This window comes from Clinocottus analis, unplaced genomic scaffold (assembly GCF_023055335.1).
Source record: "Clinocottus analis isolate CAN_PGR_092001 unplaced genomic scaffold, fCliAna1.0.p SCAF_5, whole genome shotgun sequence".
NCBI lineage: Eukaryota > Metazoa > Chordata > Actinopteri > Perciformes > Cottidae > Clinocottus > Clinocottus analis.
In genome coordinates this window covers 9,921,836-9,935,033 of record NW_027176207.1, presented here as the reverse complement: position 1 = coordinate 9,935,033, position 13,198 = coordinate 9,921,836, and the positions used below count along the sequence as shown (strand labels likewise).

Sequence of the window (13,198 nt, the reverse complement as noted above, 5' to 3'; positions counted from 1 at the left end):
GTAATTAACACATTTGACTCTAAAACTTCACATGAATTGATTGAGTTAGCTGTTTTTATGTAATCTTATCTATAACCAAGCAAGATGTGAGCGTTTGCCAATCTTCATATTACTTGTTACTTTTCACACAATAATATCTACCTTCATCCGTGCAAACGCACACGCACACTCACGCACACTCACACACATTTTCATTGAAACGAGCCAGACGTGGGTCATGTTGATCCTCTTGCAACACTTTCTTCATTTTGTATAAGCCTACTTGAAAAAACACAGTTTGTTTTGTGATGTATTAGAAACGTATGCACTAATTGAGCTAATTAATAATGTACTTTATATATTTTCACAAATGAGGACAAGATATATTGATATTAAATTATTAATAAAGAATTCCAAGGAGGCAATTGTAACAGTGATTGGGGGCGATTATAACACTAACAAAATAAGAAATTATATCATAATAGCCCACTGTATTCAAGTAATTCAAATAATTCAAGTCATATTAATAAATATCAGACTTACTGTCAATATAAAACACATATTCTTTTTCACCAAAAAGTAAGGTTATTGATGAACTGTGACAGAACAAACTTTTGTGTGTAATAATACATTAAATCATCATGAGCAGTGCATTAGTTTATACTGTTCAGTTTTAAACTTAACAGATATTTTGTATTTTGTGTAACAGACAGTCCTGTTAGCCCCGAAGAGTGAGGAATAAGTCAGATTGTACAGTGTAAAAATACTCCAAATGGCCCATTTTAGAATAATATGTTTGACATAAACCATTATCACTCTTGGCCAAATAGATCCATGTTTAACGTAGCCTCATATGGGGTTTCCAGTGTGATCATTTCATTCAAATAAATACGATGCATGCATAATTATATAAAATCTCACATTTTTTACTCAAGATCTTAATAAAATAGCCTACTTATATTTTTAAGCCCATCCTCCTACTAAAATGTCAAACTACTGCAAGGTCTGTAAGCACACTTTGATGTTATATTTAACTTTTGCCACTGGAGAGCGGTATTTTCTTACTGTGTGAAATACATACTTGTCTGCAACTTTTTATTTATTTAATCAAAACCAAACATTTTTATTTTATGAATAACACATTCATGATAACACAATTGTGATTTAAAATCAGCAGCTGTTAGTCAAATGTGACTTAAATGTCAGTTCTGTAACTATCATTGAGGGAAAAATAAGTTGACATTTTATCATTCTAAAGTTACACATTGTGTGTTTTAAAGTAAATAGACCAATGTTTTTAGACACAATAACCTAAAACGTGTCATTTTTCAGCAGAGCCTCAAGAAGATAAGTCAACAAAGATTGTATCATCTCCGTTGCCTCATAGTTCCTGCATACATATATGAAATATATTATATATATGAATGATACATATAAAATAAGATATGTGTGAAACATACAGTATATGAAACATATCGTACATACATATGAAACAAATACATATGGAACATATAAGACACATGATACAGATGATACATGTGAAACATATGATACATATGAAACATGATACATATACATAGGATACATTATGATACATAAACATATAATACATTATGGTACATAAACATATGATACATTATGATACATAAACATATGAGACATAAACATATGATACATGAACACATGATACATTAACATATAATGCATTACGATACATAAACATAAGATACATAAACATATGATACATTATGATACATAAACATATGATACTTTATGATACATAAACATATGATACTTTATGATACATAAACATATGATACTTTATGATACATAAACATATGAAACAGTCTGTGAGCGAGGGACCATCTCGACGCTCCCGTGACGTAGACAGCGAACGACGTTTCCGTAGCAACTGGGGGCGAACCGTTAACCGCAGCGGCCGCTGTACTACGGGAGCTAATAGAGGAGTAGGGGGGTTTGTCGTCGGTAACCGGACACCTCATCTGTCTTGCGGGGCCTAGAGGCACGGGGGCGACGCATTTATCGAGGCGGCGAGCCCGCAGTTCCGTGCGGAGATGCTGAATATGTGGAAAGTCCGAGAGCTGGTGGACAAAGCGTGAGTACGGAGGAGCAGGCGGAGCCGTCTGCACGAGTTAAACCGCTAAGTGGCTGCTATGCTAACCGGCTAACGTTAGTCAGGCAGCATCAGCAACGGATACAGGCCGTGACGTCACGGCGATAGCTCCTCAGCTGTTTGCCCCGACTAGCTGTAGCTGCCAATCTTCAACCCTGTGGCATAAATATAGACGTGCGCTTTGCGATGGCTTGTCCTACTTTACATTTCCATCACGTGTTTACTAAACGTGGGGGGAAAAGAGACAACATTGCACACCGTCGATTCGTTTGTTTACGACCTACAACAAAGCTAACCAGTTCGCTAATTCCGCTAGCATCGCGCATCCCATGTCGGCTCTATGTAGTGTTTGTGTTGGTGCCGCTGCAGAATCACGCCCTGTGTCGACCCTGCGATGCCTGCAACCTCCACCATGCGTCCACCTGACATTATTCCCCGAGTAGACAGCGAAGCAATCAGAAAAGGCAAAAATAATTACGGATAGTACATTCCCTGCCAATTAGCGACCAACGATGTCTCGACCGAAGCCCATGGCCCATGACAGCTCAGGCAACAAAGCTGGTTGGAGAAACATCATACTTTTTGTAGAGGACGCTGGTGTTGCAGCCTTTTCTACTTCGTGTTGTTTATCTGAGCACTGAACTATGCGTGATTCTTTGTGATAGTGTACACAGTGTGCAGGGTATAGTCATTATACTGTAACAGGAGGAGGGGGAGAACAACAGCAGCCTGTCCTGTTTGTTACAAGAGGCGTACTGAGTACATGTATATATCTCTGTTGAGTAAACCAAAATCTACACCAAATTAGAAGATGCCCAGATGATTTTAGTTTGTTTACATAAGAAGACTATGTACACCAGTGTAAGTAATGGGTCGTTATATTTAATAACCAAGTAAACAACTTTTGATGAGGATGGTGTCACTATCCAGAGGACTAGGTTTGTGGGAGATACAATACAATCAGATTTAAGTTGCTTGACAAAAGCAAGCTGTCATCATATGTTTCATAGAGTAACCAGGATCCGAATCATTGACGAAGTATATGTACACAAAGAAGGAAGTTGGCTGTTTTTTTGCAGCTCTCTGCCTACTTGAAAGAATGAAATAGACTGGACCAAGGTAAAACATACATATTCTAAAGTTGTAATGATTATAGTGTCATTAATAATGTTGGTTCAATTCAAACTAATCTCAAAGGAACTTACTATAGAGTCATTATGTTGACTGATGAAAGAACACCCTCATCTCATAAAAACAGTGCCCTTACAGCCGAACTGTTATTGGTCCGTCTGCTGTCACACATAAACTTTTTCGATACTTCTCCTAAACACTGATTCTCATCTCTTCCAGTCAGTTTATTCTGGGATTGACATCATACCTCAATTTCATCAATACAGCATTGACTTAATTTGAATTTGCAATAATATTGTTTTTCCTTTTTTCTTCAGCAAATTACCCGTGAGCTTCCTTAAAGTTGATTGTTTCTATTGTTTTTATCTATACTCTAGCTTCTGCCAGTCTTGGACTAATATTGATAATAGTGCAAAATATGGCTGGCCAATACTTTAAAATTGTAATTTTTATCTTTCAATGGAATCATATACACAATCATGTTGTTTAAATTAATACTAACAAGCACATAGTAACTTAAATTTTGCAGAAAATATTATCAATGTGTACTAAAGTTCTTAATTTAATAATAAAATACTTAATATTATTTATAATAGACTTCACCATGCGGTTATTACATTTAGACTATTTGTTTATTCAGTTACTAGAAATGCATTTGGGTACAACACCACCACTAATTACAACCTCAGTAATAAATATACCATGTAGGTAAATCAACCCTTTGTTGAGTTTGTGTCTGCTAAAATTGATCATTATAAGCTTTGCAAAAGCATAGATTGTTTAGGTGTAATAAAGTGGCCAGGGAGTTAATTTTTTTAACACAAAACATGTCAGCTAGTTACCATCCCATTAAGTTACAGTGTTGCAGTTTTTCAGTTATCTTGATCTTGTACTATGTTTTGTATATGAGGTGCATAACTACAATGTGAAGGTTTCATCTCCCTTTGGGTTGTTAATGTGCACTTGCATTTTGATAATAATCGCGCAAACAAGGTTAATTGCAGGCTACTATTGGATACATACTGTGTGCAAACATGTTGCCCAATGACAAGCAGGGCACAGCATGCCAAAAATATCTTTTCATTTTAGGGATGCTGATGCTCTCATTTTTTTCTAAGCATTTCTTTATTTGCCACATTTACATTTTCATTCCTTTCTGTTTGTCTGCGAACAGTTTGAGACCCTACAATCTTTACAGTCCCCGGTTGGTTCTGCTCTTTAAACGACCCATTATATTGTAAATGTGATATGGACGAAAGAGTAAGTAGATAAAAAGGAAAGTTGCATTAAGGAAAGATGAGTGAGAAGACTGAAGAAAAGAAATAAGACAAGTGAATATACTCGACAGAAGTACACGGATGGTGAGCTCAACAGAGCTTTAGATGGAGTAATAGACACCAGCTCCCATCGGCTGTTGTTTGTGCCTGGCTGGGCATGATGAATACACTCTATTATTGATCTACTTCAATAGAGCGTGCAGCCGTTGCCTTGCTTTTCCTGCAGATTAAGAGTCAAGATATTATGGTGTTCTTGCTGTCTGTGTCTGTCTGTGCTGTCAATAACACAGTCGATGGCAGCTCCTGTACTGAAGATGCCTCTTATGTTATTTTGCTGGGAGGGTGGTTGAGCTCAGAGGTGAACGAGACAGAGAGGAAAGATGCTGTGGAATGACAGAGAAATGATGGGAGCGTGAGATTGGCAGACGCGAGGAGCATAAAATAAAGGGAAAATGGCAGTTTGAGGAGGGAGGTCAGGGCAGAGAGAGATACGTTTCACGTTGCAGTGCTTTGGCTGTGTTTTTTTGCCAGGCGTCTGTAGAGCAAACCACACCCATCAAAAGATGCAACATGCACACAGGAACACAAACAGCAGCTCGTGAGCCCACAAAACAAAGTGTACAGGAGGCAGACATTGCGGATGGGGAGTGTTGGCTGTGTTTACCTGGCTGATTTACTCACACGTGTATGTCTGCATGCCTGACATTTTGAAATGCAGCGGTCGAGACAGGCTTTTAGGAAGCAGTCATTTATAATTCAGTGAGCTGAGATTCACCTGGTCTTACTTGATTTTACTATGTATTATGACACCTGCATGAATGTAGCTATTTGTTGTAATAATTCTGTTTTACAAAGTTATTGTCAGCTTTAGTATGTGTGTGTGCGCTGCATGAGTGAGGTGTTGCCATTCGTATCAGTAGGGAAACATCTACGTTGTGTGTAGAGTGTCAAAGTTAGACATGATGATGATGCTCTGCTAACCAGAGGGATTGTTTGTCATTTGAGAGTCACCCTCATTAAATTTGTGTGTGTTCTACTCTGTAAATATATCACTGTGTGGGCTTTTGATTGTCTGTGTTTCGGTCTGCCTGACCTCTGGAAATGGGTTAAGTGCTGTGTGAAGGGAATCAGCACAGAACATTTGCTGATAACCAGCATGGCTGACTAATCGAAAGACTGACAATAAAAAGCTCTGCGTTCACATTAAGTCAACAGAATGACAAGAAAGTAAAGCCACATGGTGTCATTTTTATATAATTAAAATACTGATGGTGCTACAGATATTTAATTGTAGTAATGATGAAAAAATAAATGTTTGTGTCAACAGCACCAATGTGGTGATGAACTACTCGGAGATTGAGTCCAAGGTGAGAGAGGCCACCAATGATGACCCCTGGGGACCCTCCGGTCAACTAATGGGAGAAATAGCCAAGTATGTGTAACGCGTACACAGTTTTAGTATGTGCATGCGAAAACATGTAAATTACCAATAAGGTAAGAGGTAAACTGTGTTGTTTTATGAGACACAACTGCACACGAATTGTTTATTCAGAAGAAGAAAATAGTTATAATCAGAAGACGAGTAATGCTCCGGTCACTTCACCTGATTATACGTTGGATTACCTATATGGGTTTTCCCCGCACAATATAATTTTTTACTGTGTGTTTGTGTAGATCTACTTTTATGTATGAGCAGTTCCCAGAGGTGATGAACATGTTGTGGACCAGGATGCTTAAGGATAACAAGAAAAACTGGAGACGCGTCTACAAGGTATGGTCACACTGGTAGGCAGGTTGTTTGGCATAAATAAGCTGAGTTTAAGACAAGGGACGGTAAGTGGAGCACAAAAGACTGTAAATTCTTATTACGTAAGATAATTCCTCCCTGAGTGGTTCTGGTTACATCCCCTGCATATCATCACATCTCTGACTAGCTCTCTCTATCCCCCTCTTCCAGGCTTTACTGCTGCTGGCCTACCTGATCAGGAATGGGTCTGAAAGAGTCGTCACCAGTGCCAGAGAACACATCTACGACCTGCGATCTCTAGAAAACTACCACTTAATTGGTGAGTCTTTAAATACATATTAGCTAGCTAGCGCTTTCTCTTTCTATTCTTTCATTTTAAATTAATTGTGTGCAAATTACACGCTGTCAGAAACATCACTGAATAACCAAAGTAGAATGGTTCATCCTCTGAGGAGAATAAATACAGTGTGTATAGTAAAACTTCCATCTGTCCATTTGATTTTGACCTGGTGATGGTTCACCAATCAACCATTATGATTGAGCCTCTCTGAACAATTAAAATCTCTGCAAATTTCATGGATTATCTGACATTTAATTCAGACAGACAGACACCTTGCCTTTACACAGTGGGTGACACTGACTAGATGGAAGGTCAGAATGTCACAGTTTCTGTCTCCAACAAATGTCAGTCTGGCCAGTAGTCCTCCTGTTTTACTTTTCTGTGTGTCTGTGTGGTTGTCTGTCCAGATGAGAATGGTAAGGATCAGGGCATCAATGTGCGTCAGAAGGTGAAGGAGATGGTGGAGTTTATCCAGGACGATGACAGACTGAGAGATGAGAGGAAGAAAGCCAAGAAGAACAAAGATAAATACATTGGAGTCTCCTCTAACAGTATGGATGGAGGAGGATGTGGAGGAGTCGGAGGAGGAAGAGGAGGTGGGGGAGGAGGAGGGGGAGAAGGAGAAGGAGGTGGTGGTGGTAGTGGTGGAGGAGGAGGAGGAGGAGGAAGAGGAGGAGGAGGAGGAGGAGCCGGCAGTGGAGGAGGAGGATTAGGAGGCGGTGGCGTTAAGACCCGTAAGTAATTCACTACATCTTCTTTGACAGCTCAACTGAGATGTGGATTAAATTGCTAATAATAACTTATCCTATCCAAACCCAGCAGAATTTAAATTAATTAGACGAAGGATAACATATAAATTCCAGGAATAACAAGGAATTTTAATATCGTTATTGATTAGTTGATTAATCACTTGTATAATCAAGTTTAGAAATGTCGAAAAAAAAAGGGCCCAAATATGTCTTCAAATATCAGAAACACAGAACAGCAACTTTGTATGTTTGGTGTGTGAGGATATTATTTAAATTGATCATTTGAAACACTTATAAATCAAAAATGCAAAACATTTTTTTTGGTCCAACTTTTTAAAATGAGTTGATACGGTGTGTTCGGAGTGACATTTTGTAGACCAAACAATTTATCAGAAATTATAATTATTTATTGGCAGCTCTAATCTTATTGTTGGTTTAGTGTCTTATATTTTGTTATAAGTTCTTTCTCTCTTTGTCCTTGTTTGTGTTCTTACTTCCAGCAAATGAGTTGGATCGAAGTAAGTGGGATGAGGACTGGGATAAGAGCAGAGGAGTCTTCCCCTTCAGCGAGAAGCTCGGAGAGATCAGTGACAAGATAGGCAGCACTATCGACGACACAATTAACAAGTTCAGGAAAAAGGAACGAGATGACTCGCCCGACAGAATAAGGTAAACGCACGATGTCCTCCTGCACAATTATACACATCATCTGAATGAATGCTTGTTTTAAATTGGTCTACGGGTGTATACTGAAGTAACTCCATGCTTACTTGGTTGGAAACAGAGGTGTTATCGCACAAATCAAAAGAATGCACCTACCTGTTGCACGTCAGAGGGCTCATGTGTTTAAATTATTTAATCCTTTTGTCTCTTGGATCATCCATTACGTAAACAAACACACAGACACATATTAATTGCCTCGCAACAAAAGCTGCTTCTTCATTGTGTCTGGTTGCCACAGTGATAATGAGGAGGACAGAGCATCAAGAAACGGCAGGCAGGAAACCCTTGAGTTCAAAGATGAGGAGGAAACCGTCACGACAAAGAGCATCCAAATCACACAAGCAACAGAAACCACCACCACCACCACGCGGAAACGCAGCGGAGCGACGAGCGGCAAGGCGTTGGACCTGGGTGCTGCAGCCCACTACACTGGAGACCAAGAGGAGAAGGTACTCACAAACACTCGCTTTTCCAAATCAAGTTGGATATCTTTTCAAGAGTACACATTGAATCCCCGTGTCTTTTTATTTTTATCTTTAGTCATCAGCCAGGCAGTCTTCCAGTAGCGGTCTAGCTGACCTGCTTGTGATTGACCCTTTATCCAATCAGAGCACTGCAACAGGTAGTTACACACCTTTACACACACACAAATGTATGGAAAAAATGAAGACCAAGAAGGTGTTTTTTAAAATCTGGCTGGTTTTGTGCTACTCTTTGTTGGACAAGAGTTTGTGAATACATACATGTGTGTGTCCTTTCATCCAGGTGGCACTTCAGACCTCATTGGTGGCTTTGCTGACTTCTCCTCTCCTGCAGCCTCTGCCAGTCTCCCAGCTTCTACTGGTAAACCTGTTTTGCCACTCTCAGCTCTTTCTGTGGTAATCTGGAGGTGCTTTCAGACTTGTACTCTGGTTAATGTAGTTCGGACCAAGAGAGGAAACTATACATTGTTTAATCTTAGTGTTTGCTCTTTTTTATTTTAATTTCATATCACAAACACACCGTACCATAGTCTGTGTGAACCAAGACCCTCCTTTTGTAGCAGTTGTTGTTTCACACCAGGGTTCCAATGATTATACTAACCAGGATATTTGCTCCTCTCCCACCACTTTTTGAAATTGCAATGAATCTTATTATTCTGCCGTTTTATCATTTTTATTTTTCTACTTGCCATACTTGAAAGCTCACTCAATTTTGCAAGCATGTCAGGCCCAGTGAAAATAGACATATGATATAGACGTCATATTTGTGTAAAAGAAAATGTCTCTCTAGCACCCCCTAGAAGTTGGACCAGGGACACCCCTCACCCGCTTGAAAAAATTCATACATGTCCATCTCCACACAGTCTACAAAGAAGCCAGACACATAAAGTCCGCCTACTAAAACTTTCATTCCGTTTAGGAGATAACGACCAATTATCCTCTTAGTTTGCGTGTCTTGTTTTTCAATACTACAATTTCAGAATATGTGCACAATGCACCCCTTAACATGCAATAAATCAGTCGTGCAATTTAAACACATGGGCGCTACAGTAATTCGGCCAATTTGGGATTTTTGTAATTTTTTGCCTTTTATTTGCATTTTTACTATTGCTAACTCCTTCTACAATATTAATGCGATCGACTTCAATTGTGTTCAAGGATGATCTCAAGATCCTTATGAGCCTAGGTTGTGAAACAAAACTTTAACGGCCTTGACGTGGGGTCGACCACAAGACGCACCCATTTTATGCGGTTCGCTATGTGAGAGAAAGCTATTGTAACAATGCAACCGCCACAATATCGTCGTTTTTTTATATACTTAATGCTCATGAGTTATCAGGCCTGGACCGGGACAAAAATTTGGCCCTGGACTTTTTGGTCCAGACTGGCCCACCATAATCCACGTGCAGATACTGTGCCAACTTGGTCCGTTAATGTACTTTACATATAATCACACAAGCCCTTAATAAAACTACTATACTGAATAATATCAATTATATAATCAATGGGTGGGCTTGGGGTCTCTGGTGAGAGAGATGATGTATTGGGCTCAAACCTGGACGTGAAAAGTAGAGAAATAGTATTAGGAATTACGGAATATGTTTGAAAACCCCTAATACGTATGCAGCCTCACTTTCACTGGCCGACGCAGGGCTCTCAAGTGCCCCCTTCCTCCCTCCTCCAGTGAGGAGCCACTCATCAGGCAATCAAAAAAAAAAAGAAATGGCTACAGCCAATCAAAAAAACGTATCTTTTGTATGTGTTGTATCCGGGTAAGACGTAGTGACAGGCGGGACTGGAGCCGTCCGGCAGCTCGTATTTGTCGTCGTCACCATCGTCTCTCTCTCTCTCTCTACTGCCTCTACCAAACATGTTTATTATATTTCTGCTCTTAGCAGCGTCAGTATTGACTACTGGGCCTTTCATACGGCCACTGGGCCGCTGTGTTCACATCGAACGCGGCACGAATATTTGCGTCGCGTTTACCATGTCAGTTTACTCGCTTAACAATGCGTCTTTATGTACAAAAAAAAAAGAAAAAAAATCAGCCACTGCCGTGCTGGCCCATTACTGACCGGCCTCACCGGGAAAACTCCCGGTACTCCCTATGGCCAATCCGCCCCTGTGAGTTATACCCAAAATGTTTCCTACTAAAATATGACTATTTTCCATCTCGCTAAACCAAACTGGTTAAGTGTGAAAATCCATCATGAAAAAAAGCCATGTAGTTATTTCGAATTTTTGGGGGTTTGGATTTGTAGAATATGAGTATAAATGAAGGTCACAGTTGGACAGTTCTGTCAAAATCCAAGATGAATGTTCCAATCACATATAAACATGTCACAACTCTTTTGTGGACAGCTGCTGCACCATCCAATGGAAATGGAGAATTTGGGGATTGGAATGCTTTCTCAGCCAATACACCAGTTTCGTCGCGCTCTGGTCCCTCCCAGCCCATCACTGACCTTTTTGGCAGTGTCCAGTCAACCACAGCCAAAGTCTCTAATACTGCCCCACCTTCTACCGAGCTCTTTGACCTGATGGGTGGAGTAAACCATCAACTAACCAATCCACATACAACACTTAGTGCCTCTCAGAGCATGACTTTCTCTCTGGGAGGTGCAACACCAGGAGCCTCTGTTGCAATGCCAACCATGCCTCTTTCTCGCTCTCAACAGGTAAGTACAGTATATTTCACAGGGAGAACTTGTTTGTCTTAAACTGTATGAAAATCTGAAAATGTTAAAGAGAATGAATTCCACTGAAAGAATATCCCAGAAACTTCCACTGTGTTCCACCATTTGAAAGAAAATGTGAAAAGTAATGAAACATTTAGCAATTCTGCAAACTTAATCAAAGATGTATGTCAGCACACCCTTAAAGAATGTTTTTTATTAAAATGTTCAATGTATATAGAGGTTAGAAGCCATTTTTAAACTGGTAATTGCTTTCTATTTTTGCTTTTGGGCTCTTAGCGGTATGTTTGTTTTTCTTGTGTATGTCAGGAAAAACTATATTCTTTGTGTAAAATATGTTTTTTAATTTATTTTAGAGCTTGGGAGGCATGACATCTCAGCAGCCCATAGGACAGCAGCAGAAGGTTGGTGTTGGAGGTCCAGGATCATTAGGGTCAACCTGGTCTGACCCCTCCGTCAACATCAGTCTGGACTTCCTATCAGCAAGCCTCAACCCCACTAAGACACCGCCCACACTCAACAATATCATCCAGCAACAAGGTATTGTCTTCTACACTGATTCATTTTCTATATACAGTATATATAAATTGTTTTTAAAACATTTAAAAGGTGGTCAATCCATATCCTGCTGCGTATCTCGTAAACATTTGAAATATACATTGTTTAGATCAGACTGGTCAGTGTAACTCTCTGAACAACCCAAGTGGTTGAACAGAGTGGATTAACTCCTCCCTGACCATATGTGTCTGTGCAGGAGTACCTCCAGTTAACCTGTTGACCCAGAGCTTCGGCGGACTGAACCTTAGCTCTCCGCCCCACGTTACACCCAGCAGACCACCAGCCAATCCCATGATGGCAAGCAACACAATGACGATGGGCATGCCTGTTTCCTTGGCATCAAGTATGCCCCCTTCAATGACCACAGGAACCATGGGGATGGGGGGAATTCCTGTAAACCAAGGCATGATGGGAATGAACATAAGCATGAATATGGGCATGGCCACTCCAGTGATGATGGGTGGTATGGCTGGCATGGGAGTGCCAGGATTGGGGGTGGGCCTAGCACACTCCATCACCCCAGCCGTGGTTCCACCCAAACAGGATGCTTTCGCTAACTTTGGCAGCTTTGGGAAATGAAGGAGTACAAATGTGTGTGAGTGTGCATGTCTGACATTTTGAGAGTGTGAACCAGAGGACTGCTGTACTTGAAGACAACCTTGCATGTTTCTCTGTCTGCTTCTGCTGTCTTTGGTGAGCTGGCACCAGTGATCCCAGTCTGTTGACATGATCTCGGAGGTAGAGGAGTGCCTACTGCGGCCCTTGACACATTTGATGTTGAACTTATGCCACACAGAGCAGGGAAGAACAGGGAAGCTGTCAACCCACATCCGCGAGTCATTACTTTCTTGTAAGGAAAAGCTCCTCATCTTTAGCAGCTTTTTATATATGAACTACAGTATGTCCTCCTTCACACAAAAAATCACTGCAAAAAAGTTTTTTTCCCCTGTAAATGTACAAAAAATCAATCGGTTGGATTTACTCCAATAAAAATGCCACTGCTTTCTTAATTATACATTTTGGCCTGAGATATTATGTTTTAAATAATTTCAACCAAACTTAATCGTAAAATGTAAGCCATTGCATTATTGCCATGTTCTACTTTCTTCACTCTTTGTGCAAACAGTATAACAGTTACAAAATGTTGCTGGTGCATACTGAATCCATACTCTGGTCTTCCAGCAGAGGGCAGAATGGGTCTATGCCTTGGGATAACACTGTCTGGTGTATTTATTCTTGAGACATGTTGGGGAGGATGAATTGCGTATTACATGCTCTTCCTCCCCATTCCTCTTTTTATAAGGACTGAAGCAGTTCACAGTAACTCAATGTAAAGTAGGACACCCCCAGTTGTATTGATGTTTAAAAGACAATATGAGTAA

General features: G+C 40.1%; 1 protein-coding gene across 1 annotated transcript; it reads left to right on the top strand.

The window, feature by feature from the left end:
• Positions 1-1,897: 1,897 nt before the first annotated feature.
• On the top strand, positions 1,898-12,831 carry LOC137802170 (clathrin interactor 1-like). The gene is made up of 12 exons (XM_068599804.1): positions 1,898-2,095; positions 5,849-5,953; positions 6,196-6,292; positions 6,479-6,587; positions 7,016-7,204; positions 7,858-8,026; positions 8,319-8,529; positions 8,621-8,702; positions 8,846-8,923; positions 10,924-11,240; positions 11,615-11,798; positions 12,013-12,831. The coding sequence occupies exons 1-12, from the start codon at positions 2,055-2,057 to the stop codon at positions 12,393-12,395; spliced, it is 1,965 nt and encodes a 654-aa protein (XP_068455905.1). The 5' UTR covers positions 1,898-2,054; the 3' UTR covers positions 12,396-12,831.
• Positions 12,832-13,198: the final 367 nt, after the last annotated feature.

Bases quoted from the DNA above. Each gene is read 5' to 3' on its own strand.
- LOC137802170 (XM_068599804.1), top strand. From the start codon at position 2,055: ATGCTGAATATGTGGAAAGTCCGAGAGCTGGTGGACAAAGC. The intron at 5,954-6,195 runs GTATGTGTAACG...GTGTTTGTGTAG, and splicing joins CTAATGGGAGAAATAGCCAA to ATCTACTTTTATGTATGAGC. The intron at 8,530-8,620 runs GTACTCACAAAC...TTTTATCTTTAG, and splicing joins CTGGAGACCAAGAGGAGAAG to TCATCAGCCAGGCAGTCTTC.